This window comes from Parus major, chromosome 1 (genome assembly GCF_001522545.3).
Source record: "Parus major isolate Abel chromosome 1, Parus_major1.1, whole genome shotgun sequence".
Classification (NCBI taxonomy): Eukaryota; Metazoa; Chordata; class Aves; order Passeriformes; family Paridae; genus Parus; species Parus major.
Window position 1 is genome coordinate 24,255,119 of NC_031768.1, and position 27,856 is coordinate 24,282,974.

General features: G+C 41.9%; 1 protein-coding gene across 7 annotated transcripts in view; it reads right to left on the reverse strand.

The window, feature by feature from the left end:
- The window catches only part of CARS2 (cysteinyl-tRNA synthetase 2, mitochondrial), a 43,504-nt gene that overhangs the window by 7,460 nt on the left and 8,188 nt on the right, over positions 1-27,856 (reverse strand). For 3 of the 7 annotated variants that reach the window (XR_004496469.1, XR_004496468.1, XM_015621061.2), the window contains exons 3-13: positions 27,397-27,447; positions 23,126-23,243; positions 20,596-20,667; positions 19,905-20,010; positions 19,110-19,193; positions 16,550-16,679; positions 14,167-14,300; positions 11,105-11,172; positions 8,339-8,405; positions 3,441-3,579; positions 1,316-1,439 (exon numbers count right to left, since the gene is read on the reverse strand). Coding sequence is in view for 5 of the 7 variants with exons in the window: in XM_015621061.2 (XP_015476547.2) it covers positions 1,316-1,439; positions 3,441-3,579; positions 8,339-8,405; positions 11,105-11,172; positions 14,167-14,300; positions 16,550-16,679; positions 19,110-19,193; positions 19,905-20,010; positions 20,596-20,667; positions 23,126-23,243; positions 27,397-27,447 (1,093 nt within the window). In the remaining 2 variants the exon portion in view is untranslated. Of the gene's footprint in view, positions 1-1,315; positions 1,440-3,440; positions 3,580-8,338; positions 8,406-11,104; positions 11,173-14,166; positions 14,301-15,455; positions 15,572-16,549; positions 16,680-19,109; positions 19,194-19,904; positions 20,011-20,595; positions 20,668-23,125; positions 23,244-27,396; positions 27,448-27,758; positions 27,783-27,856 lie in introns of those variants that run through there. The other 4 variants (XM_033512873.1, XM_033512877.1, XM_033512878.1 and 1 more) reach the window with 4 other exon arrangements.

Consider the following 27,856-nt stretch of genomic DNA (forward strand, 5'->3'; position numbering starts at 1 on the left):
AGCAGCTAGTACTGGGTTTTATATAACATCTTCATTAGGGCCTGAGATAAGCTATAGTCTAAAATGTATAGGAACATCTGAACTGGGAGGAGCTGGGTCAAGCTACTGGGAAAAAGGAACAGGAGTGTGCCATCTAAGGTGAGAAGTGCTTAGCAGAAAGGCTAAAGAGAGGAATAAGTAGTTATGTGGATTTACTCACAGTTCTTAAGGAGAAAAACTACACTCATAATAAAGAGGGAACACTCCAGACAGCTGGGCTGTACCCAGAAAAGCTCCACCACCTCAACCAGAAATCCAAGTCAGCTGCCCCACAAATATCCCATCCCATTCTCAACAAAACCACTGACAGAAGGAATCCAGGGGGAACAAGCACTGACTGACAAAATGGGGATAGTTGTATCTAGGAGTAGCAATGCCATTACAGATCCTTGACACAAAGTGTTTTAGGTCATGGATTCACTCGGAGACAATTTGTAAAGATAAGGCTAAGGACAGAATTTAAAGCCAATGCCAAAACAGCATCAGAGCGAGGCAGGATTTCTAAACCAACAGGCTAGTTCACTCTTAAAATCAGCTATTACCATGTACACAGCATTTCTTTTACTGCACAGACATGGTGAAAATGATGACACCAGCACTCGAGGAGCACAGCAACAAGGCAGAGGTGCTCTCCTTGAGTGACAAAGGGAGCGGTTGGTAAGTGGAGAACCTGGAAGTGCTTCAGGTAGTGTTTACTGTTCAAGTCTTGTCCTTACCAGATGCTTTCTTTGTGTCAGCATGAGAGATTTTAACAGGGTCTTAATTTGCCAAAAGCCATCTGAAGACAGACTCATGCGGGAATGCTGATGCCAGCTGACAGCAGAAGCCACTCAGTCCCCAACCTGAACTCGCCACCAAGACTGTCCAGTGCACCTAGGGCTGCTGGCCAAAGCCCCTGCAGCAACCACCCCTCACCACTTCCCAATTTAGCTTAATTTCTGTGCATGGATATTAAGCAAAGAAACAGGGTAAGAACACAGAAGCAGCACTAAAATTAGCAGCATGTCACAACAGCTTCAGGCCTTTCAAAAGCCTTAGGTATAAATAATATAATGCAGCAAGAAAGAAACATCCTCTGGACACAACAAAGCACAAAACAATAGCCATGCACAATTCCTGTGATAGGGTCAGAACAAATGGGCTCCATTAAGGTCAACAATTTATGGAGCTTTGTTTCTGCTGGTTTCTTATGTGAACAATAAACTAATCTGTCTGCATTAAGCAGTAGGACAGTGGACAGCTGTCATTTTCTGATCTCTGTATCCTAATGGGTTACCTTAGTAACAGCCTTAAGCTGTCTGTTGCCATGGTGAATGAGGTCCATAATTGCTGCAACAGCCCTGGAGGTGTCAAAGTCATCTGCAAACGCAGCCTTCACGGTTACTTTTGTGTTGGCTAGCCTTCAAGAAGAAAAGGTAACATTTAAGATAAGACAAACAAGATGCCAACAGTATGCTGAATTCATCAGCCATTCAGCCAGAGGGAGTCATCAAAAGGACACTGCCATCTCCTTCCCAGCTTTCCTGTGATGGGCAGTGCTACACTCATCAGGGAGAATACATCTTTCTGCTGTGAAGGGGAAGATTTGATGCATGTCAAAATCTTAAGTGTTACATACATTCAATAAATATATATGGTTCATCAGAGGGGCCAACAACAACAGAGCAAAGTTTGCCGTAAATCATTTAAAAACAGATGGAAAATGAGGCTGATATTAAGCACATCAAAGATCTTACTGTGTTCTGTTTTTTTTTCCAGCGGCCCATTAATCATGCTAACAGCATGCTTCTCTTCCAAAGGCACATCACAGGCAGCACTCCAGTGCCTGGCAAGGAAGCTGTCCTGGGGTTGGCCAAGAATCCTGCTGTCAGGATCTGACTCAGAACCAAGCACTGCCTCCCCATTTTCCAGGAGAGCCCAATCCCAGTCTCAAGGGATTCCGCTCACCATGGCCCAGATGGAAAGTCCAGTGCGACCATTTGTGTAACAGTGCCAAAAGCCAGCGGGCAACCAGCACTGATCACCACAGAACCAGTGCCACCAGCTGCAGCCACTTGGAGAGGGAGATGAGGAGAGCAGCAGGGGTAAATGGGGAGCTACAAACAGCTGCTGGCAGTGTGCTCCCATACTCAGCCAGGCAAACCAGAGCCTGACAATATTGGCCCAAGGATGCCATTTCCCAAAAAAAATGCAAGGAGCAGGGTTAGCAGGGGAACCTCAAGCTATGCTAGCATCTCTGGGGCTCTCTCCTGAGTCTTATTTTGTCAGTTTCTGATTTTTTTTGCCTGGAATACCTACCTCCCCTCAGACACTAGATGGCTGCTGTTCTAATTCATTCCTCCCAACACTTTCCCCTGCAAGCTTTCCCCTCTCCTCTGAGTATCTAACACTTTGCTAATTAAGAGGTTTGTTTCATTTTGGTTTGTTTTTACACCTAGGAATACACAACTTGTGCCCTCCCACACATCCCCTACTGATTATCCATTTCAACTTCCTCATGCCTCTCAGCTTTATCTTGCACCAACAGACCTCCTACACCTCCTGCTGAAGGATGTGCTTTTGCCAAATACCACAACTAGTTAATGCAACTCCACTTTCCTGTAATGTGTTCCAGTGCCCCTTGCAACCCTCAGTCAGTGCAGCCACAAGCTTCCCCAGCAGTGAGGTACCTGAGCCACAAGGAAGCTGCCTCTCACCTCTACAGCACAGTCTCCCCACTGATTCTACAGACCAGGGCTGCCTGCACCAGCCTTGCTTCAGGGCACTCAACATCACTCCTACCCTGACTCCAGAGCACCGTGCTCCTGCTCTCAGCTTTGCACCCAACACACAGCACACCTCAGTCCCAAAGATAATCTGGTTTTCATAATGGACTCCAAAGGATTCTCCTCACCACTGTCAGAGTTACAGCAATTGTAATTGCTTCCTTCCCTGTGACATCCCTGCCCATGGCCAATCTCGCAGTAGCCCCTTCTCTCCTCTGCTGCACACCACAGTGCCAGCCAGCTTGATTACAAATTCATGTGCCCAAGACGTGTCACTCTTCAGACATCCTCCTTCTTCTCTGGTCACTAGTGCCCAGCTCTACTTACAAACTGGGGAGCCTCACAGCCTTGCCTCCTCCTACATGGCTCACGAGGGGCAAAGATGCCTGTGTTAGGACAGGCACACTAGATAAGTAACCCAGATCTTAAAAACACAATGAACTGAGTGTAGCAGACTATGAGCAAAAACAGCTGGCTAGAAAGAGAATTTATAAAAAAACCTGCCCTTGTTTTTTTGTCTGGGAGGAAGGACTGCTACTCAGTCCTTGTCCTGCTTCTTAAACACAACTTCTCAGTCTGTCAGTGAACTATTGCTCACACAATCACAGTCTTTTAAGATACAGGAGTTGCACCTACCTTTCCCACAATATGTCTTCTCTAACAGGGTCACACACCAGCTGTCCTTTTATATAAGCATTTGCATCTCTAATAAATGAGGAGATTGCCTGCAGAAGGTTCTTTGCATCTTCCATGCTCTCCTCACTAAATTCTACTGCTAAGAAAAAAGAAATGAAGGTATTATGATGGAGAGAATGTTGTCTGTCATACATAGGAACAGTATTTGGAGACAAAGAAGAAGTTTGTAAGAAGTTTGCTATACAAATAATAACAATTATTGCACATTTAATTAAAAGCTCCATTCTTCATGCACACCAGGTGAATTAAATCAATATAAAAGACAATCACTATATATGATCCAGTAGAACATACTGGGAAACATTATCAAACAGATTCGAAAAGTTGAATCTTGAAGTTTACTGAAGCAATCACTATTTAACTTTAATTTTTTTTTCCACTATTGAATCTTTCTGCAAAGTTATCAATCCAAAGCATTAGGATTTAATATACTTTAAGTGTTCTAGTGATGGCAACATATACCTCTAATTTTGTGCCTATTCTAATTTAGGTAGACAGAATCTGTATTTGGAGACCTCCAAAGAGACCTAAACCTAACTCTCACCACTGACTGTTTAAAAGGGCTGTTTCACCAACATCTAAAATCTAGACGAACCTAAAATTTGTGGTCTAGCTCCTGAACAATTCCCTCACAACACCAATGCCAGACTGACCATACTACTTTGAGAAAGCTGTATTTAGAGAAAATACCAAATTGTTTAAACTCATAAGAGCACATCTAGGGTGGTATTTGTTGCACTCACACATATCAAAGCCCCTTATGGCCACTGGAAAGAAAGATAAAACCTCAAAGTAAATGATTCCTTGCATCCACAGCTGAGCTGCACTTTACTATGAGATGCTCACAGAACTTCTCTTCCACCAGCTGCAGAAACATTAGCCCTACCACTAATATAACAAGGCATCCATGCACACAGACATCCCCACTGCATGCAGGGAGACCTTAACCTTTGGCAGGCAATTCCACTGTGGGAACTTCCAAAGTCCACTCCTGCTGGCAGTTCAGCAGGTTCCTCTTGCCTTGCAAAGTGCAGGTGCCAGACTAGCTCACTGTCACTTTTACTGGGAATTGCTATCAGTGAGAGGCTTTTTTTTTTTTATTTGCACAGTAATGTGCAATTTTCTGTATAGGTTTTTGGACACCACATAAGAGAGCTCACCTGACTTCAGTGGAAGTTGTGTCCACCTAGGACAGGCCTAAGTTTGAATGCATTCCTTCCCCCAGTATCACACCAGAGTCATCCATAACCAGTGCAGTATTGCTTCACTCCTGTATACCTGACCTCTGCAATAAGGTACATCCAAACTACAGCTGCCAGCATATTCCTAATATCATCAGCACTGAGCATCACCCATAGTATCCACAGAAATCTCACCTCTGGTACATCCAACTGCTTTATAGAATTACTCCATGCTGCCCAAACAGACTCTTTAGAGCAGACAGTCTTACCAAGAGGACAGATGTAAGAGGGAAAAAGCAGTCAGATGTGAGACCTGATCTCAGTTCCATTAGCCTAAATCCCAAGGAAACCGAATTGTTTAAACAGACTTTCCACAGGATTTACCCCAGTGTAGCAAAGACGTTAAGTCTGGACCTGTATTTGTTAGATTTTTCACTTGCGCATAATTAAAAATCTGCATTACTGCCTCATTAAATCAAACTTTACTCAGTTTTCAAAAAGATGAATATACAGACCTCAATAACACAGTGAGACAGAGTGATCACTTATATACACTAGGATTATTTAATTGATTAACCTGGTTACAATAATTCTGCAAGGAATACTTGATAAAAGTTTATCCTGATGAAACCTACTTTGGTTCAAGTCATTCTTCATCCCCCGTTCAGGGCATACTCTTAAACCACTGCCTGCAGGCACTGCAAACCCACAACGCAGCACAGGCAAGCCTGGCCCTATAAACCTTCACTGTGCTCCCCACTCCTTCCCTCCTTTGCCACCAACAGCATCACCAATGCATCATCAGATTACAATACATTTGTTTATTAGCACCAACAAGTAGTTACACACCAGAGGGGTCAAAACATTGCAGTTCACCCAGGTTCACAAAATCACCAGAGCATTTCTGATGACCAGGAGAGCATTCTGGAGACAGAACCCTACTGCCTGTGGCAGGGCTCACATGACCTGCCCTTCACGGCATAAAGTGAAGCCACTGCTGATGAGATGCAAGAGGAAAAGTGCTGCCTCACAGCAGGGTCCCACAGGACTTCAGAGATGGCACCTCTCCTCTCAAGCTGCACCCTGAAGCAGCTGGCATGTTGGTGGAGGGTCACCATGCTGCTACCTGGGGTACCTAGGAACCATTTTTCCAACAGCCTTAGATCTTCCACAGGGTGGTGATTCAGGCCAAGAAGGGAACAGCCAGAGGCACCAGCCAAAGCAAAATGCCCAGATAATCACCAGTACCCCCAGAGCTCAGCTTCGTCCCAAGCAGCTCTGCCCCACGACCCCAAGCAGGCAGAGAGGGTGATGAAGCAGAGGAACCCCATACAGAAATACATTATGGAAGGATGATCAAAGTCTCCTTTTTCTGACTTTTCTCCTCTTCCCCACAAGCAAGGCATGCAGCTTTATCCTCCCTCTGACAACAATCATCACAGGAAGGGACTCCACTCCCACGAAACACATGCTGCCACGAAACACCCCTTTCAACCCTTGCTCCTCCAAGGCTGCAGCAGTCTGGAGTCACATTTGTCTCTATTTGTGCCTGTCAGCAAACACACAGACAGGGGGGTAGCCCAGACTATGAAAAAGACCCGTTCCAAGCCAAAGAAACCACAGTACCAAGCATGAACCATTCCCAACTGTCAGGACCTGCCTTCAGGCACATGCCTACAAAGATCTTTTTTACAGATTCAATCCAACTTTTGCAGTACCACCTGACACCCAAACCTGGAGTTTACAAAAGGCTTTCTTTGGCAGGTAGGGATGGCAGGAACCATCACCCATTGGTCTAGGCTATAAAACCTTTTAAGAAACAAACAGAAGGTGCTTGGGATCTCACGTCTAAGAAAAATATGAGCAGACAGCAAGATGAGAAGGAGTACAGTAAACTTATGTTTAAACCAAAGTGAACTGACAGCAGGGACACAAGCTGACAGGCAGCACAGTGAATACCTGGCTCAACAGAGGCTGACTCCGGCTCTTTATTGGGAAGCTAATAATGCACATGGCCTTGTAAGGTGGACGTGGCAAGTGCAGACTTCTGAGCAACCCTTACCTGCCAACTGGCTTATGCTGTGATATAACACCACCATATCCTTTCATCAAAACCACCCACATCCACACAGGTAGCACTTTTTTTACCTCAGGAAGAGGTTTATCTTAGAAGTAATACAAAAAGCACAGGTTCAAATGCAGCCAGCTGACAGGGAGTGAAGAAAGCCTGCAGGAACCTTCCACTGCAGTGGTCCAGTGCCATTCCTTGTCGCAAGGCAAGGCTAGAAACTACCAGACATTTAGCTCTTGTTTACATGACAAACATACATATATGATATCATAGCAGGTGTTAGTCTTTCCTTTTGTTTTAAACACACATTTGTTTACGAGTCCCAAGTGCCCCCAGCCAGGGAGCCACTTAAGTGTACACAAGGTATTTCATCTCCTAAAAGAGGAAATCAGCCAAGTGTGCCACTGCCCTGCAGCATCATCCCAGAACAGCCAAGCATGCCACCAACCCACTGCCTGCCCCAAACAGGATGCTGTTCTGCAGCAGACTTCCCAACTGGATGCACACCTTTCTAATACAATGGAGAGGAAGTTAATAACCACCTTTCCCTTTACTATTCCATGTTTTAAACACACTGCAGGTATCTATTCCATTCCTGATGCTTTCAACTGTCCTAGGACAGGGAGGATCCACCAGGAAGATCACATGAATGGCTCCTTCAAACCAGCTAACAGTGTTAACAAGCAGAAAGACTTCTCAGTCCTATGACTGCACGACTATAAAGGCTGGCAGCGCACTGCACACTGACAGGCACAAGCAATGCCCCAGAGCCCTGGCCAGGCCAGCTCTTACAGTCACACTGCTACAGGTGCTTTACCCAAGGCAGATAGAGGCCCACTGGAGCACCACAGCAGCTGCTGCCCCATGTTCCACCATTCCCTTGCTATGCCAGGACAGCCAACAAGCCAGGTGACCTGGCAGTGGCTAAGGAACTACCATCTGCTTTTGGCAGGCCCCAATAAACTGATAAGAACACCAGAGAGATGAAAACTCTTCCAGCTCAAAGCAGCAGCTACCTGCTGGGAACACTATGGGGTAGACAGGGAAGCTGACAAAATCTCCTATACCTCTCCCCACCAGCAGAGAGATCTGCCAGGCTAAGATGTTCATCAGGTTATCATGAGCGGTCTAAGCGAGCTGCACTGCACCACAGAACTGTCTGAACAATCAGGAAAGGAACTCCACAGGACAAAAATGGTAACACAGCAGGGAGATAAAAAATTATTAGCCAGCCCTCATCACATCCTACAGGAATATAAGCCACAGCTCCATCTAGATATGTCTCCAACGACAGCTGATTTTGACTGCAATACAACTACAAAAGATGCAAATCAGAGACAGAGGTAATTCATTAATTAAAAGTACAATTAACTGAGAGTCACAACTAACTGCAGCTCAAGAAGGTATTTAAATGAATGGTTATGTACTGTGCTCAGTAAAGACAATTTTCTAAATGCTTAGCCAAAGAGCATCATGAAAACCTTTCCACCCATTGGACTCTGGGAACTGCACAGCCCCACAGGGGGAGCTGGGAAGGGTGTGTGGAAAGCCATGCACACCTCCACAGATAATGGGCTTTTCCTTACCTGAGCTGTATCTTCCACGCAAACAAAACATTCTGAATTGATCTGATGAACATTTCTTCAGGAAATCCTAAACTCCATGCACAAAAAGACAGCTTTAGAATGATATCAATTTCTTCAGGAGCTCTTCCACTTCCATCCCCTTGTTTTTCAAACTAGCACAACAAATAACACATCTTTGCAATTTAAGATAGGCATAAAATCTTTAAACTCTAACACTGCTTGAAAACCCAAACTAAATAAAATTCAATTCCATATAAAATAGATGTGCATACATATATACAAGATACACACACAATGTCCAATATAAGACAGAGAAAATTATTTTGCAAGTACAATCAAACACACACTGTATAAAGACCTTTGCAAAAGAAACTCAAAATGAAATTATCAGACTAACATTGGGATACAATCTTACAGAAAGGAAAGCTCCTGAGTTTTGCAGACTTTACCAAAAAAAAGTATTTCTTGAAAAAGAAATATTCTTTCTGCAGGACCAGAATATGAAGAAACACAAGGAGTGAACCAAGATAAATCCTAGCAATATAAAAAGAGTTATCTGTGTTAATTATGAAGCCTAATAAACTCTACTCTAATATGTATCTAGCTTTACAAACAATTTACTCCAGTAAACAGTAAACTATTAGTATTACTACTAGTACAATTAATTTATATTACTAGTATAATGAACTATTTAAATGCTTGAAAGGCACACTAATAAAACATTCAATCACTTCAAACCCTGCTCTCAGCACTGTGGCACTGGACAGTGTGGTAGATTGACTGTGACTATTGCACTTCTGCCTTTTTTTTTCTTTAATTTGCAAACTGGTGAGGATCACTGAAGTGCCACAAAAAACAAAAATCATAAGAAGCCAGTACAAGTGAGAAAATATGGAAAGTGTCATTTGCTTAAATCTCACATTTTGAAATAAGGCTTCTGCTACAAGACTAAACCAGCCTGAGCAGTGGAAAGCATGAGCAATGTGCTGTCTCTCAAGTGAAAACAGAAATAATTGAGGTAATCACAATAAAGAAACAGTGATACTGAGTGTTTTGGTGGGTGTTTGTTTGTTGTGAGTTTTTAAAATTAACTGGATATAAATGAGTGTACCCAATATGCCCAGAAGCTTTACACTAATATACAGAGGTAGAACAATGCGAGTACAGTACAGAAATAAATTAAAATTTGGGAAAGGACTACTCAAACTAGAAAAAAACAACTCTGCATTTCATTAAAAACAGAGAACAGATGAAGATATGGCTCTTTGAAAGCAGGTTGCTTGGCCCTGTGCTATCACAATCTCTTTGATTTTTGGGGTCAGAATTAACAACTATTAAAAAAGAAAAAAAAAAACCAAAACCCTGGAGTAGGGTACAAGGGGGGAAAACCAGGGCAGCTGGATGCAGAGGATGCAGGGCTGCTGTGCCCAGCTGAAAGCTTGGGATGCAAGTGGCAACTGCCTGGACCAAGGGAAGATCCTGGACAAACCTCCCCTCTTTTGGCACAGGCATAAAACCTTCCATGTAGGGCTTAACTTCTAATGTGCAAGGCAGCTGTACAGGAAAAAAATTGTTTCATTGGACTGAAAATCACCTCCCAGAAAGGATTAATACTTCTTAGCCATGTGTAAGGGCAGAGATGAAAAGCAGAGACCCACAAGGAAAGAGAGACATGCCTGAAATATTTGTTTCCTCAACACAAGTTGTGCCATCATGGGGGACATGGAGGGGAACATTTTTATATGTTGTTTTTAACTCCATGCACTGCATTTGATGTAATTTCTCCACTCTGTCCACAATGTCTGCTGAGACTCCTGAGATTTCCCTAAGCTCCAGGGAAACAGGGCTTAACTGTACCCAGACAGCATCAGAAGACTTAAGAATAAAGCAGCTCATATCGAATTTCTTTTTAAAGGGATTTTAATTAATTCTTCCAAGAATTCCAAAGGAGAAGCTGCCTTTGGAATATGCCAAAGTTTTGTCTCAAGGAAGGAAATCACCCTATTCCAGCATCATCAATGGAGCCACCCCAGCACCAAGCACAGCTGTATCACACACAGGTGGCAGGGAAACCCAGCTCTGGGCCACACCAAAGACCTGGGGACACAGTGAAATATGACATAGTCATGTGGCTCGTGGGTACAAAAAGGCAAAGCTTCTGTGCATCAGCAAGGTCACTGTATAAAAATAAAGGGTAATGGGAGAGACTGCTGCAATAGTGTGGTTCAGGATGCCCAGTAGCTTCCTGATAAAACACTGACACTATGCCCCACTTCACCTAAAGAAGGACAAGGAAAAACAGCCATTCTTTTCCAAGTCCATGCTTTTTCAAAGCACTATTAAGAACAGACTGATGAAAACCCATCACTACAGAACAGAATCATTCAGGTTGGAAAAGACCCCTGAGACTGTCAAGTCCAATCACAAATCTACACTGCAGGATTCTGGTACTGGGCACGAACTCTCTCCTACAAACACCCTCAGCTCAGCAAGATCCATTGTTATAAGAAAACCAATAATATAATAATAATATACAATAATACAATAATATATAATAATATACAATATTATTATGCAATAATAATATAATACAGTATTATAATAATAATACAATCCTACACTGAGATCCACAGTAACAGATGCATCAGTTCTAGAGAAACACTGCAGCACAAGCACACACTCCAAAGTTTTCTCAAAAGAGGGCTGTGATTAATATTTACATAATACAAACCTACAAAATTGCTTCAATTCAAACAAAGAAATTACCTTAATCGTTATGTAGTTTTTTAATGACTTTGACATTTTTTCTTTACTTCCTTTAACATGCAAATGCCCTATAGTGAAAAAAAAGAAAAAGCAATTAATCAGGATAAACAAGTGTGCTTCTGAATAGGGAGCAAATTAGAAAGACTGCACTGAGACACTGTAAATGTTGGAGGCAGCATATGCTATGATGGATACATGCTGAGCATTACAATGTAATGGGTGACATTTTTCAATAGCTTTGCCTACAGTCTTGCACACTTCTCCATCCTCAAAACTTCCTCTAGGTGAATTTTAAAATATAGACATTTAAAACATTAAAAAAAAAAAACAAAACAAAATCCCCACCACCATGAGTCTCCCCATTCAGAACTGACAATAAACTGGTAAGAACAAGCAAGCAAATAGCTTCAGTCTTCACAGAACAAGTACCTTACCTGTTACTCTTGACTTCTCAGAAGGATTTTAAGAAATGTTTTCCAGTGATCTCACATTAAAAAATCCTTAAAACTCAATCTTCTGTACTTATTACTTGCTGGTGGCTGTTAACATTATTTTTTTTACCCCAAAGTTTTATAGCACTGGTTCAAAATATCTTAAATGCAAAATGAATTTTCTACACTCACGGGAGTTCTCAACTTCTCCAGACTTATGAGACTGAGAAAAAGCAGGGTCAGGGAGAGATGCAGCTACAAAGCCTAATTTGAATTAGTTTATTGTAAAATGAGCTCTGAGCACTGCTAAAACTTTCAATAGTCACACAGACCACTGCTTTGCAAGGCTGTAGCACAGGAAGAAGACAGTAACACTACATTTAAGAGAGTATATAGAGCTTGGCTTTAGGACTGAAAGCTCTGTCAAAGAAAGACAGGCGAAGTACAGCCTAAGGTTGACTGCTCCCAGGTTTCATCCTCATGAGCCGTGGGAGCACCACTGATGGAAACCACCAATTATTCACAGCACTGGAAAGATGCCAAACATGCTGCCACTGAAAGATTACTCAGCATAATTTCAGAAATGTTGTTAAAAGCCTTAATAGGCTTCTCCTAATGTAAGTAATTCTGTAAGTTACCAACCACCCACAACTAACATGGGATTTTAGGCACTTCTGTGACCTGCAGCATCCAGCACTTAATCATACTTCGAGGCAGACTTTTAAGCATCAATTTTTCTTGCTCTATAATACCCTATCAGCACTGCATTCTTTCACATTTGGCAGCCCAGTGTTACCAATGCCTCAGAGTGCTCCACAAGGACAATGTACAAATCGTGCTCCTGCTTTTATGAGTGGTGACAGAAGTGGCATTTCTTGCTCAGTTACCTATGCAACTCTGCATTTTGTGCTACTTGCTGCACAGAGCTGCTTTGCAGCCTTGCCTGAAACCCTCTTGATTCTACAAGTAGATAAAACCACCATTACACTCATCTGGATATGGAAGCAACAAGCTCAGGCCTGATAGCTGGACCTGAAAAACTCATAGTTTCACTTCTCAGCTATTTTTGATAATGATTCAAAGCAGCAGGAACTCGCCATGAGAAGACTACCTCCAGTCCCACCTTGAACACCTCGAAATTTAATTTTGCACAACTTACTCTATGGAGAGTAGGAATGAATCAAAAAGTCTGTGGATGCAGAACCAGCTACAGCAACTATCCATGATAAAAAAATCTTCCTTTTGCTGTCTGTCATGTCTGCTAGCAGGTGAGGCCACTTTCACCACTGCACTGTTAAACCTGGGACACACAGTAAACATATTCAGGCTGTCAGACATAGCTGGACACCTGCAGCTCTTGTGACTCAAGTAAAACTCACAGCCAAAATTCTCCTGGGAGAAGGGGAAGAGCCTGGGTAAGACTACTTTTTCTCTTTTGCAAAGGTGCCTAAATACTGACTTACTTAACTTCAGGCAGACAAGCTTAAAATAGTTGGATTCTGTTTTCCTAAAAAGGTACCGGTAACATCTGAATTTGAATTAATTCCTCTTCCAAGAGTTTCAGTACTTAGAATGATTTCATTCAAGAATACAAAATACAAAGATTTTCATAACTTCAGTTTGGCGCTCTTCCCAGAGTACAAGTAGTCTAAAAATAAAGTCCTTGTAAGATTTATCCCCAGTGCGGGGATTTTCTTCCTCTAATGGGGATTGCTCCTCCAATTCTGAGCTGCTAAAATTCTGGTCTGTTAGCAGAATAAATTGTTTCTGAAGCTGATTCATTTGCCCTAAATAATTCACACCATCATCCTCCAGCAAGACTTTTTGACTTAATGAATGTAATCTGTCAGCTTCTAGAGAACCTCAATGTACAAACTGCCCTTGGAACTAAGTTCTCCCTTTTTCTTTTTTTTCTTAATTGACTCCTCTTTATTTAGCTGGTATCAAAAAATATTTCCCCTACAGTTTCAGTTCCAAGTTTGAAAAGCCAGATTCACTGGTATGTCAACAGAGAGCTCAACTTGGCAGTAACCTGTGCATCTCAGTGGAAGTGCAGAGGATTCCACAGCACCTTGGGAACAAAGCACACCCTGGAGGATGCACCAGCCTCTGGACAATTGCTATTGATTTACAACCGGCTCTGCACTGGGAACTGAAACTAGAATTCAATATTCATCCCAGACAGTACAAATATATAAGAATGAAAGCTCATGTAATTCCCAGAGTGTACCACAGGCTTAACTCTGCAGCTCTTCTACTCAGAGAAGAAGCTCCAAGAGTTCACAGAAACATCCTGCCCAAAATACTAATCAGCAAAAGAGAGGCTGCAAACTTGAATCTGCCTTTCTATTGATTTCAGCTGTCCATCCAGAACCACCACAACTGCAACAGGAAGAACAAATGTCAAGGTTTCCATCAATGGGAACAGCACTAGAGCCATCAGTGTTGTAGTTCAAAGCAACGTACAGCACCAACTTCACTGAAGGAAGCACTTTTATGCAGAGGGAGCAAGGAGCAGTTCTACATAATGCCAGGCAGTGTAACTTGTTTTCATAGTATGAAATGCCAAACTTAAAAAACCCAAACTATTGTATTTGCACAGGCCTCTCAAGTCATCAATATTTTACTTACCAGAATGCAGAAAGTAATTTCCCCATTGCTCACACTGATGATACACCTCACACTGTGCAATTTCATTTTCATGATGAGGAAATGCAAGATCTATTCCACCAGTATGGATGTCCAGCTGCTTTCCAAACACTGCACTGTAACAATATTTTCCTAATCAGTAAGTAGAACACCACAAAAGCTTTTCATAAAAAGAAATGCCGAAAATAATAACATGAAACAACATAAATTTAAGTAAGTTACAATTTAGTAACTGCAGTTTTTAAGAAAGACTTTACACATATTTTGGATACCAAAACTGCAGCAGAACTTGTATGGACAGGACCTGTATCTGTTCACAATTACTTCTCCTTAGTAGAAGCAATTATTTTTCTACCTTAAAGGAAGGCAAAGCAGGATGTCTCCTTTCCTTGTTCTGCTACAGTTTCAGTATCAGGCAAATGCTTCTGTGTCTAAATCTAACAACTTATTTCTATAAATTTGGTATTACTCTTCCTTATCTTGTACCTTTTCTGTAAGAACTCACACAACAGTGTGTGCAGTCAGGTCAAGCTGGGCAGGTTAGCCACTTTATTTTGCCTATCTGTTAAACAAAGATTACACTTACAGCCTCACGGGGATGTGAGTCAACTGCTCAGAAACCAAGAGTGCTCAAGCAGGGAAAGATGCAAGGCCTACAGACAAACACAGAGGCCTCCCATATGTCACCTTCACAAGGTGCTCCTGGTAGCTGGCCAAACATGAATCCCTTTTTGAGACAAAACACCTTGCTAACACTGTGTCATGAGATGGCTTTGCAGAAGCTGTCAGGAGGAAAAGACAAGGAGAAGAGAGGAATGAAGAAAGAGTGGCTGTCACCATTTCCTCCAAGTTCATCCTTCTCACTCCTGCCTGCTTCAAAACCAGCTAAAGCACAAATCTTCCCAGGACTGACCCTCACCTCCTCTTGTGCCACTTACAGAGGAGCACTTGCTCTTTCCTCCAACAAAACCATTGCCGGAGACAGGCAACAGATGGATCTGCCAAATGCACAGGGACAGAAGAAACTGCCCACCTCACCACAAGGGAAAATGCAGAGAGATCATACCTGAGGGGGCCAAAGCAGGGGATTCCCTCCTCCAGGGCTGCTCTAGAGACCAGAGACTCCTCATTCACAGACTTCCCAAAATGAATTCATTTAACTTAGTTAAAGTTCTTTGAGATATTTGGCAAAACAGACAGCTAAGTAGGTATTGCTTAAAAATGGGCCTTTAACAGCTGACTGGCACAGCAAATTGGTTTAGGCCACTTACCAAAGTAAGCTCTCCATTTTTCACAGTCCAAGATTACTACATTTATGCTCTCCATGGGTCAGCTTTTATTTATACAGCAGAAGCTCCATCCAACCTCAATAAAATACATTTTTACAAAAAGTAATGCAGACTATAAACAGCACTACCTTAACAGACAGGCCATGTCATAACTGACATTTCTTATCTGTGCACTTCTGTCAGAGGTTGTACATCAAACACAGCACGATTTTGTGCACTTTGATTGCTTGAAGAGCTGCCTCACTATGCTGAAACAATTTACAGACAGAAAATCACCCTTATAAACACTTTTCACAAGCAGGTACAAATGACTAACAATCCCAGGTGCACCAGAAAAGCATATGAAAGAGAAACCTAAAGCAGCTGGTTCCACCCCCTTTCAGCTTTAGCTGATAATTTAAGCTGAACAAGGTCAGATCTAAACTATTTGTTATTAGCTTCCAAAAAAAAGATCTGAGACTAATGCAAAACTAAGTACACTATCAATCTTCCAGGAGAGAAGACTTTTTCTCCTGTGGTGAAAATAAAACTTTAAATTAGGAGCAAATTACATCAAACCAACTGCAAGCAAAACACTACTCAGCAAGAAAGCTGAATAACACTCAGATTATTAGCATGAGCATCCACAGCTGCTGTTAAGATAAGGCCATCAAGACCTCATAGATCAAGCTGGAATCCCACACCCTGGCCTCCTGACACATACATTCTGAACTAGGCCTGATGGAGACTGCCAGAAGTGGAAGGGAGTGAATAAAAGAGGTGCCATAACTTTCACCAAACCTTTGGTTACTCAGTTCAAGCTAGAAGACTGCTAATCAACTGTGTATCCCTTGTGCCATATTTTAAGCATCAAGTCTGACTCAAGAGAAAGTGCCAAAACATACAGACAGCTGTGACAGAAAGGTGAGGCAGAGTTTATCTGGGCCGCATGTGACACGCCAGGTTGCATAAAATGTTCACATTAAAAGCAGTGCTATCTACTGACCAGAAAACACTTTCAATACTGTTGCTACCATTGTACTGTAACTGAAAACAAAGAAATAGCATTAGATTTATCAGAGTCCAAGAAATCTGACCTTGATATTGTGGAACATTCAATGTGCCATCCAGGTCGTCCTTTTCCCCAGGGAGAATTCCAAGACAGCTCCTGAGGCTTGGCAGCCTTCCACAGGGCAAAATCTTTACCATGTCGTTTATCAGAATCAACTGGCAAGAATAAGTGATTTGTTAATGGGATATGTCTCAAAGAAAAAAAATGGCCAAATGAAAGCAAGAGGAAATGTGTGTTTAGTGAACTACTCTGATTTTAATCCCTTTCAATCAGCTTCTTTTCACTACAACTTCCCTCTCTTCCCCCTTATACAGGGGAAAACTGAAATACTGAAGTATTGGAATACTGAAATAGATTTTGACAAGCTACAAAGACAGATTCAAGATTCCTTAGTACATCCTATCCTATCAGTCCTTTTATCCTTCCCTGGTTTGCCTGATTTTTCATTCATTTAGCTACATATCAGCCAGTTTCCCCAGGACAAACTGACTGTACTGCAGCAGAAAAGGTAATAAAACCAAACCAAAACACACAGACAAACAAACAAACACCCCACAATTTTTTCTCTGGGACAGAAGTACTTTGTGTTTTAGATTTTACTAACAAAGAAGAGGGAATCAAAAACTATTCTTGGACAGTAGCAGTTTTTTAGCGCCGTTTTCACCAATGAACTCTCTACAAAGGTCTCCTCCCAGCTATATTTGCTCCTTCCTTCACTACACTGCCAAGGATGCAGTCCTTTTTGACACAATACTGCAGGACTGATCATCTCCGCTCACCCCTAACCTCCAGTCAAATACACAGCACTCCCTGGCAGGAGCCACAGAACAGGGTTCTGGACTGTCTTTTTTCATGACAAATACATGCCCTCACATTTAGAATCATATAAATCAAAATTTAATTCCTGAGAATTAAAGAGACAGAAATATAACCCTGGTTTTATCCACTAAATCTTCACCTGGGCTCTTTCACTAGATTACCAAGTTCTGACTGACCAGTATCTGCTGCTCCAACCCTCTTCTGCCCTTTTTTGAGTAGACTCCTACAAAAGAGCACTCTTCAACTTCTCAGTTGCAAGCAAAACAAGTGTCCTAATCTTTAGAAATGAAAACACACAGCTGTGACTAGAGGGGAAGCAGGGTAAAATATGTAATCAGTCACAGCTGAGGCTGGAAGGCACACCTGGGGACAGTCTAATCCAGTCCCCCTGCTCAGAGCAAGCACAGCTGCAGCAGCCTGTCCAGGATGGCGTCCAGTTAGGCCTTGATTATCACCAAGGATGGACACTCCACAGCCTCTCTGAGCAACATGGTTTGTGTTAACCATCCTCAGGGTAAAAATGATTTTTCTTAGCTTTAAACAGAATTTCCTGTGTTTCAAGTTGTGATCAGTGCCTCTTGTCCCATCACCAAGTGCCACTGAGAAAAGCCTGGTTCTATCTGCTCTATTCCCTCCATCAGTATGAGTACACATGGGTAGGATTCCCCCGAGCCTTCTCTTCCCCAGGCTACGTATCCAAGCTCTGTCTGCTTTTCCTCCTATGAAAGATGCTCCAGTACCTCCATCGTATTTGTGGCCCTTTCCTGGCCTTTCTCCACTATGTCCATACTACTGTTGTTCTGGGGAGCACAGCATCAGACCTGCACTCCAGGCATGTCTCACCAGTGCTGAGCAGAGAAGGACCACTCCCACTGACCTGCTGGCAATGCTCTTCCCCTGGCAGCCCAGGAGGCTGCTGACTCACTGCAGCCAATAATTACGCCTAAATAACTGTTGACAAGATGCATTCCCTCTGTAAGGTCTATGCTGAAACAACTCCAGAGCAGAACTATGAGAGGTTCTGGCTGCACGTGAGCATCAGCCTCCAAGGCATTTTCATTAATTACAAACAGATTTTTTTTTTTAATGATGAAATATTGAACTTTAGTTTGCAAAAAGATACGGGAGACCTGCATCAAATTCTCTGACACAGAGACCCGATCAGATCCTTACAGAAACTACAGAGAGGTTCAGCAATCCTGCAAAGCAAGAACTGCAGCAAAATTCCCACAACCCAGGGTACAGGCCTACACTAGCACAGCCTATGAAGAGATTGCTCACCCTCACACAAAGAGTCTGCTTAGCCTAGCGACAAGCAGTGAAGAAAGCAATCCATCCAGTTAACTTCAGAGCAGTGCAACTGCCCCAACAATAACAGAGGGTGAGGCTTCTTTTTGTCTGCCCTTGAGTACCTCACTGCTGGATAGTCCAACAGCAAGAACACCACCTCACTGTGAAGTTTCTATGTACCACTGCCAAGTATTACTTAAAAATTGCTTAAGAATCCTAACCGTTCTAAGGTACCAGAACAAAGGTATAGAGGGAAGGATGAAAGGAAGAAGAAAAGCCAAGTTTCCTCCTGCACTGGCAACAATGAGTGCTTTAAAAAGTAACTATGAAAGCACTGTAATCTTAATTAACCAGAAAGTTAGCTATACACAATGGGTTAGAAAACTGTTTCAGTCTGTTGAATGAAAGTTTGCACATGGATGCAAAATGCATTCAAACAATCCATTAACACAAACAAGCTGGTGCCACGAACTTACCTGCTTCATCTTGAGTATGAAGGCTCACAGCAGTTAACACTCCATATCTTTTTCCCCAGGATTTAACATCAAAATAAACATTGCCTAAAACAGGAGAAATGTTTAGTTGTATAGCAAAAATGGAGTACACTGATGAGAACATGGTAACATTTCCCTAAAAGCAAAACAAAGTGCTCTTCCACTCCTATTTGAAATTCCGATTTAGAAATTCAGAAATACTTCAAAAGCAGTACCAGATGTTTCCATGTTATGCAGCTTTTTAATAACCTCTGTGCACATCCTCATTCTGCCCACAGCATAACTTTGAATTCTGGAGATCTCCCAGGTTCTTCCTTGCCCATGCACAATCAGCAGTCCCCTCCCCTACTGCAGCTCAAGCTACACCTAATCCAGTTACAATGCACTTGAGCTCTTCTACAACTACCAGTTCTGCTAAAGAAGAAATCCACACACTGTGCTTTGCAGACACATCTTTTACAGCACATAGGAGATACACACATCCTTTTCCGAGGTTCCCCCAGCTTTCTTGTAGAAACCAGGCCAGAATTTCCCCAAGGAGTTTAGATGGCAGTTTATTACAGTAAACAATTATATTAAGTAATGAGCTACATTTAACTTAGAAATTGAGTAATAGTTGTTCTGCCCACTCATGTAATCACAAACAATTCACTCACATCCTGTTAAGCAACAGAAGGAAAGCCTGGCACAGGGTATCTCATTCCAAAACAGCATTACTAAGAGCAGTAACTTCCTATACATGTGCTTAACAAGAAGTTACCTTGCTCAAAGTCTTACCTTGCGAGGTTGCATAAGCTTGTCCACTGGAAATTATTGTTTTTATAAAGGAAATTATTTGAGGAATATTCTCAGTCACCCTCATATATACTGTAGGAGGAAGCACCTTAAAGAAAGATTAACATCTCAGTAACACACTGCCAATGAGTTTCTTCACTCTAAGAAACAAACTAAAAAGAACACTCCCCTCAATTTTATCATTAAAAAAAAAGTTGCAAGTATCATAAAAAAATCAGAAGCAGTATTTAAGATAATATACACACAGAAAAAATTATTTGAGGGGTAGCAAAAAAACTCCAGTGTCTCACTCCCTGCTTCTGACAGGGAGACAAGAAGCAAAGTCACCTGAAATCAAGGAAAAAAGATTTTGTGTTTCCTGTGCTTTCAATTAGACTATTTCTGTATTATAGTAAATATGCGATATCTTTGAATCAAGGATCTACTGAATACAGAAAAAAACTGTTCCAAAAGAAATTTAACTTTTTCATTCCAAAGCTCAGGACTGCTTCTCCCTTACTCATTTCCTTACTCAAAAAGTGTGTAATATTGTTCCAGAAGAATGAAAAAGTAAATCAGCATTCAGTTTCCAAGCAACAAATTTTTTCGTTCAGATCAAACTCTCATAACCATATTTTTTATCAAAATAATTGCTTAGAAATACTCTTAAATTTAGAATCCTTAGTATTTGTACCTTTAAGGCAGCCATATCTTGTTTAAAGTCTTCTTCATAAATACGAGCAAGAGCTACAGGCGATACATTCATCTGAAAAAAAGGGAAGCAGATTAGCAAATCATAAATCAGAGTAATGATATAAAATATGGCAATCTTTTCTCAGACAGCTAATAGCTAATTGGAAGTTGTAGAGAGCCCCCAAGGTAAAAAGCCAGAAAGGCTTATTATTAATCTAACATTAACAGGGAGGAGATATAAGTTATAAATAACTTGGAAGTAGTATTTCATTTATGTGTCTCAATTTCCAAAATATTAATATATATTTTTTAAGAGAAAGCAACCAAAGACTAAAATAATAAACTCCTTCCCTCTCTTATTATTTTCCTCGAGAGGATCTTTCATTTCCAGTGACAAAATATACTAGCATACAGAGGACATAATAACCATTCAACTTACTGACAGGAAACACCAATACCACCTACATGTCAGAAAGACAGATCAGAGACTTGCAGGATGAGACAAGATATTCATTTTCAGTGATTAAGAAAAATAAGCTATTTCAGCAGATCATGGGTACTCATAGATCTCAATATTGCAAGTCAGTTCCACGCTTTGCCAAGTCTGGCATTTCTCAAGCACCTTCTCTGCATTTCTCATTCATGGGACATGAACAGATTCCTCTTGCAGAAGAGATGAGGAAACACAACCCAAAAGGAAAGCTACTTGCACATGGTAATGTACTTGTTCACAAATATTCAGAAGAGGCTAGGGATTGAAAGATGCATGACAGCCAAACCTGCCCTAGCTAGCAGCAGCATGGTATCAAAGTGTTTCAAATGCTTTTACATCTTAGAATAAACTGGGGAGAAGACAACATACTGTCAGTCTCTCCATCTTGCAGGTAGCTGAATCATTAACAACTTAAATCCCATTTCATCACGTCCAATTCATTACTAGATCATCTTTATGGGTTCAAATTTTGAGAGAGCAGGTGGGTACCACTGTTTGCACAAACTCCTGAACAAAGCAGGAGTTCTGGTGAAGACAGTCCAGATGTTCATGCAGCAATGGAATGAGGATGATGCTCAGCACCAAAAAACAAAGACATGCTTCTGCCTACATATCAGTGACTAGATTCATCTCCCTAGACAGCTCAGCTGCTTCTCTGATCAAGAGAGAAACAAAGGTCCCTACAGAAAGAAGATGGGGAATTTCCTCCCATCCAGACAGATGTTCAACATACAAAGAGACTCATCTCTCTCTCAAAGAACCACAGATAGCATGCAGCACGTTCATCATAAACTAGTATCCAACTTTCAGGTTTCCCCCAGATGAACCCCACCAGGGGATGAAGAACAAGCTTAGGCATGTTGATTCTACCACCGTAATGCTTCAGGTGCACAGGTGCCAACAATAAAAGCAGGCACCTGAGGCAGAGGACTTGGCCATACAAACAAAATGGTTGAGCAAACATTTCAAAAAGTCACCAAAAAAAAGGCAAGAAAAGATGACTTCATAGAACCAAAGAATGTAGTAAAGCAACACATCTTTAAAGAACATGTAATTTCCCCCTCCTCGAACATAAAATCTCTAAGATGTTCTGACAACAAGGAAAAATTTTAAAATACAAACACAGATTTAAAATGCCTGAATTTTGGATGGGGGTTGTTTCCTTTAAAATTGTTTACTGCCTTAGAAAACTGAAAATAAATGGACTAAGGGAACAGACCTATTTCTGATATGAATGGTGTGCTAGTATTCATTTGAATGCAGAGGCCTATATTCAAGTGTGAAAGTAACTGTTTACTTAAAGATAAGTAAAAGGAACAGCTGTCAAATTCTCTGGCTCCAAGAAACTATCTTAAAGCTTACAACTGCAATACAATCCAACACATCCACTTATGATCCCAAAGACATGAGTTATGGATTCTAAAATCAAATGGAACAAAAAGACTCAAAATGCAGAATAAAACACAGAATACACTCTGAGTGCTTCACAGTTCACAATGCTAATTTTACCGTGGGTGACAGACAGGCCTGATAAAGCTTTCCAAGGTGCTGACATTGCAGCTAGATGGTGCTCGGCACCTTCTAGGAACTGCCCTCAGCCTCACGTGGCACTGCTGTACTGCCTTCCCTGGTCATGGCACACAGCACTTCTCCAGAACTCACTCAGAACCCTTCTGGCCGTTAAGTTTTGGGATAATTTCACTGTGCTGAGGATTCAGGCAGGGTTTTTGTTCCCTGCTAGGCTCTCAGGCAGGGGGAGAGGGCAGGAGAATCCCAGCTGTGGGTGCTGTAAGGTAGCCCCCATCTCTGCCTCCCCCATCACACAGCTCAGTACCCTTTTACCCCCACAGAGCTCTCCACTCAGACCTCCTCACTCCCAGACCCATTATAGCCACACGAGGGAACCAGAAACCTCAACATTCATCATCTACTAATTAAAACAAACATAACAAAAGAATGCCAAACCCAGGTTAATTTTCCTATATAAGCAGCTTAGAAAATACCAAAAGATTAGTCAAAGACTGCAGTAAACACCTACCTCATTGGCTCTTTTTATTATCTTGTCATCTATGTCTGTGATCCCCATCACCATGATAACTTCAATTCCAAAAAACCTTGTCATTATCCTTCGAATTATATCAAACCTAACATAGGAGCTGGAAGAGAAAGAAACACGAGCTTTTGAACATGCAGTGGTAATAAACTTAAACAAAAATAACCAACAACCTAATTACCCCAACACTTCCCATGAAAAGATCTTCAGTGCATAAGGTGTTTCAGTGTTTTCCAAAACCAGTTGCTACCTGCACAAAAGTCAAGCAAATTTCTCTTGAACTGGCCTACCCTCTTCTGGCATTAGTGACACATTACATCAAATTTTCTGCGTGTTTTCTTTTGTTGCATCTCTTTATTCAAAGGGCATCACAAGCTACATAAGCTGGGATACTATTTCAAAGCCAGCAGGACAAAATGAGACAGAGCTCAGATATTCTTGAAATACATCCCTTGGGCTTAGTATATCCTAACAGGTTTTCAAAAGTCATGCAGCAGAAGAACAGGAAGAAATAAAGCAGGACTTAAATGAACTTTTCTGAGGGTTGAGTAACAACAGATACCAGCCACCAAAAAAGTATTTCATTCACACACCACCACAGATCTTTTCTGCTAGCAAAGAGTAGATGCTCTATGGTTATTTTGTTTTATTTACACTTGAGAATAAAATTTATTCTAAAAATTATTCAGGGCTTTCGTCACAAAGCAGAGTATTTAATGCTGATAGATTGATGGATATACAAGCTGTATAGGGCTGTTGCAGCTCCTTCTGCTCACAGACTCTATTTATAATTCTTAGAACACACTTTGACTGAGTTAAACCAAATTACTAGGTGGGGTGCTAGAAGGCGACTGAAAACTCTGGGTCTGCCCTGCAAGATGATGAGAATCCTCAGCCTTTCTGGGCTCTGTTTTCTCCAAAGCCAGCAAGGAGGTTCACAGACCTACAGGTTCTCATTTCACCCCCAGCATCACACAAACTGCAACTCCCATGGCCACCAGAACAAAGAAGTTTAAGCAACTACCAGAAGTGGATTTGCACCCTTCCCTGCAGGTACCAGGTAGCACTAAGGTACCGATTTATGAGATGCATAATACCTTGATGAAGAAAAATACTTTTTGTTGTTGTTTGCACCGTGCCTGTGCTAAAAAAGACTTTTTGAAAGCCTTGCTGTCAGGGAGATAGTTTTTAATGAAAAGCAGCTCACTGGAAGTAAGGTTCATCTAATGTAGTGCCACGATTCCGTAAGAATATTAAATTGGTCTTTGGATCCTGTTCAGAGGAACAACACCAGCATCAAAAGCTTGATATTAGATTTAACAGTCTCGCAGTCACTGCTCCTAGAGCAGGCACAAATTTCACACTGTTCTCTCTCCTCTCATCTTCCAACTGAATTAATGGAAGAAACTCTGCAAGAACCAGAGCAGATTTACTGATACCTCAGAAAGCAGGGTCTTTGCCACTTCAAGACTGATAAAAAAAAGCCAAAACAGACAGTAAAGATCAGGGGGTGGCAGAGCATGCAGAAGAGAAATATCTCGTACTTGGTTTTATTCTTACTTCAAAGCATTCAGCCAGGAACCTGGATGCCAACCAGGCTGCAGGTCAAACCAGTACGATCAAGATCAGATCCAGAACTGGGGAAAAAAATAGTATTATTTGCCTGTCTTGCTTTTTTTTCTATATATAATGGGTGTTGGACATCATGTGAAGGCAGACAGAGCATCTGTTTGTAAGACTGGAAGCACAACATACTAGAGAATGTTCAATTATTTAGAGAAATAAGAACTCCTTGTGGAATGGAAAGAGGACAGGAGAAAAATAATGCCATTATTTCAAAATTATCCTAGAGGATCTCAAAGGCATTTCCATGATCCATTTCTGGTTTCTTACCTGCTGCACTTGTGTTTGACACAAGTCAAATGTAAGACAGAGGGGAGAAAAGGGAAATCTAGTGAGAACATGTGGCAGGAGCATAACAAAATGATGGTATTTAACAAGACCAGCAGAGTAGCAACAGCCACCATTCTATTTGACTTTATACTATTTCCCAGTGCATCTTTTGGCCCCCGACAGCAGCACGCATTTCAGCTATTTTATGGTCGGACCTAGCTACTGGGGAAAAAAAATATACCATTTTAATAAATAAATAAACAAACAGAACCAGGAGTGCTCCACCATCCTGAACAAATCAGCTCAGCAACAGGATGTCAACAGTGACATGTGTAAGACCAGAGATACTGGAAAGGAACAGCCAACTCCTCCCACACTAGAGGGTTGAACTGTTGCGGAAAGAGAGCAAAAGGTCTTCAGCGCAGGCACCTTGTCACTCAACAGGAACAACATGCAGGTGCTTAAAGAAGTGCTAAAAGAGCCAGTTACACCTGGTGTATCTGCATGATACACCAAAGACAATATTCAGCACTAACCATTCTTTCTTAAATCAGCAAGCGAAAAGGTTCGACCTGGGTGACACCAATGGCAAACCTCCACAATGGGAAAGCTTGAAATTGCTAGTTTAGACATGGGTAAGAAAAGATGGGTAAAAAAACAGGAAAGTGTAAGCAAGGCCTTTCTGCTCCCTCTTTTAATCAAAAAAAGTCTGAGGGCAAGAGAATCACTGAAAAAAGCAGACATTTAAAAGCCACAGAAAGCTACAAGACCAAAGGGTGAAATTCTCCACCTGTATAAAACACTGTGGTCTAGACCAACTATACCCCTTAGGACAGAGGCACCTCTGTAATTCCCTTCTCTTTTACACCATGTCAGGGAAGACAGGCCCTACCACACCAGAGGACCTCAACTGAGCGATAAAGATAAGAAACTTATAACCATGTTTTTTACACAGTTACTTTCAAGTGATGATTTTAAATCGTAATTATTTCAAGATAAACTGTAATGGAGCTTGTATCACAACAACTGTAGATTTAAATTCACAAATTACAGTCACAAATGACTTTCAAGTAAAAGAAGTTCCCCTTAAGATACTAAGTACAAGCAAAAAGTCCAAGATATCATTTTCTTGATTTTTAGGTCACCAGTAAAAAGCTAGGTCAGTTTTCTGCTGAAACTTGACAAAAGCAAGGAGGGAAAAGACACCACCACACATACACAACAGTACAATAGCATTAACATCAGCACTGACAACAGTACTTTTACATAACTGGTATTTTAAGTGTTCCTTTTTACAGAACAAAGTAAGAGTTGTGCAGTTACTGCAATGGCTCAGCTCCATGTGAGCAAGATTCAACACAAGTTTCTGAATGAAGTTGAGACAGGACAAGAAGCTGTGAAATCCCTTACATTGAAAGGGAATTATTCAGTTACTGAAATGCACAATATCTGATCTTCATACAGATGGCAATTATCTGATAAACCCCTGCTCTTCCAAAGAGCCCAAGACAACTTGCTTTTTAAGAATGTAGAGACAGCACCTTAAGAGCAGCCTGAGCTGCTTCAACTGCCCTCAGTTTCACAGGAACAGCAGACACTCCGCATGTCTACTCATCAGGTGTGTTGCTTTGAAAGAAGTGGCAGCAACCTCCTCTGGTGTATTTAAAGTACTTTTTCAAAGTTACTTATAACGAAGTTAGCTTATTGTTCAAACAACCCTAACGAACTACAGAGAAAAATCTGTGCTCTTCGGGATTGAGAAATGCAATTAAACATAATAAGTCACTGCAGTGCTACAATGCAAAGCTTAAGCAACCTGGACTTTCTGAGATTAAAGATCTGATGTGTTCATCTGTAAACCTTGAAAGTACCTTTCTATTAGGCAACTCTGCATGGCTTTTCCTTGGTGCCAACGCAGTGTCCAAACTAAACCTGAGGTGAAACTATGTTTTCACACAGCTGAGAGGCTCTGCTCCAGAATCACAACTCCTCCGCATGAGAGGTCACATAATGCTGATTTGAAACAACTCACCCTACCCAAACAAACTGCACACATTCCTAATGCTTCTTCCCAAGACACTGTCTCTGCCTCAGGCACACAGCAGAACCACCAGCCCCTTTATGGACTATCCCAGCCCAAGAGGAAAAAATACATAACAAACAGACTTTTGCCCTTTGCACAGCACAGAAGGCAAAGAGCTGGGCCTCGTGTCACCAGTCACAGCTCTGTCACCCAGACACACACTGCAGCCTGGGCACGACTAACACCGTATATCTGCCTGGATCCCCCAGCACCACTGGCATGGGGATGTGCAGCACTGTTTATCTGCCTGGATGGCCCCACGCTGCAATCCACGACTCACCAGGCGTGCCCGAGGTGTGCGTGGTCATACACCGTCGGCCCACAGCTGTACCTGCGGAGAGGGGAGGCAAACAGAATCACAGAAGTGTTAGGGCTGGAAAATCACCCAGGCCAAACCCCTGTCATGGCAGGGTCACCAACAGCAGGTGACACAGGAACGTGTCCAGGTGGGTTTTGAATGTCTCCAGAGAGGGAGTCTCTACAAGCCCCCTGCGCAGCCTGTTCAGTGCTCTGCCAATCTCAATGTAAAGTTCTTCTTCACGTTGAGGTGAAACTTCTTGTGTTTTAGTTTATGGCCACTACTCTTTGTCCTGTCGCTGGGCAATGACAGAAGGAGCCTGGCACCATCCTCTTGGCACCCACCTTTGAGATATTTATGTGTATTGATGAGACCTCCTCTCACTCTTCTCTCTTCTAGAATAAACAGGCCCAGATCCTATAGCCTCTCCTCACAAGAGAGA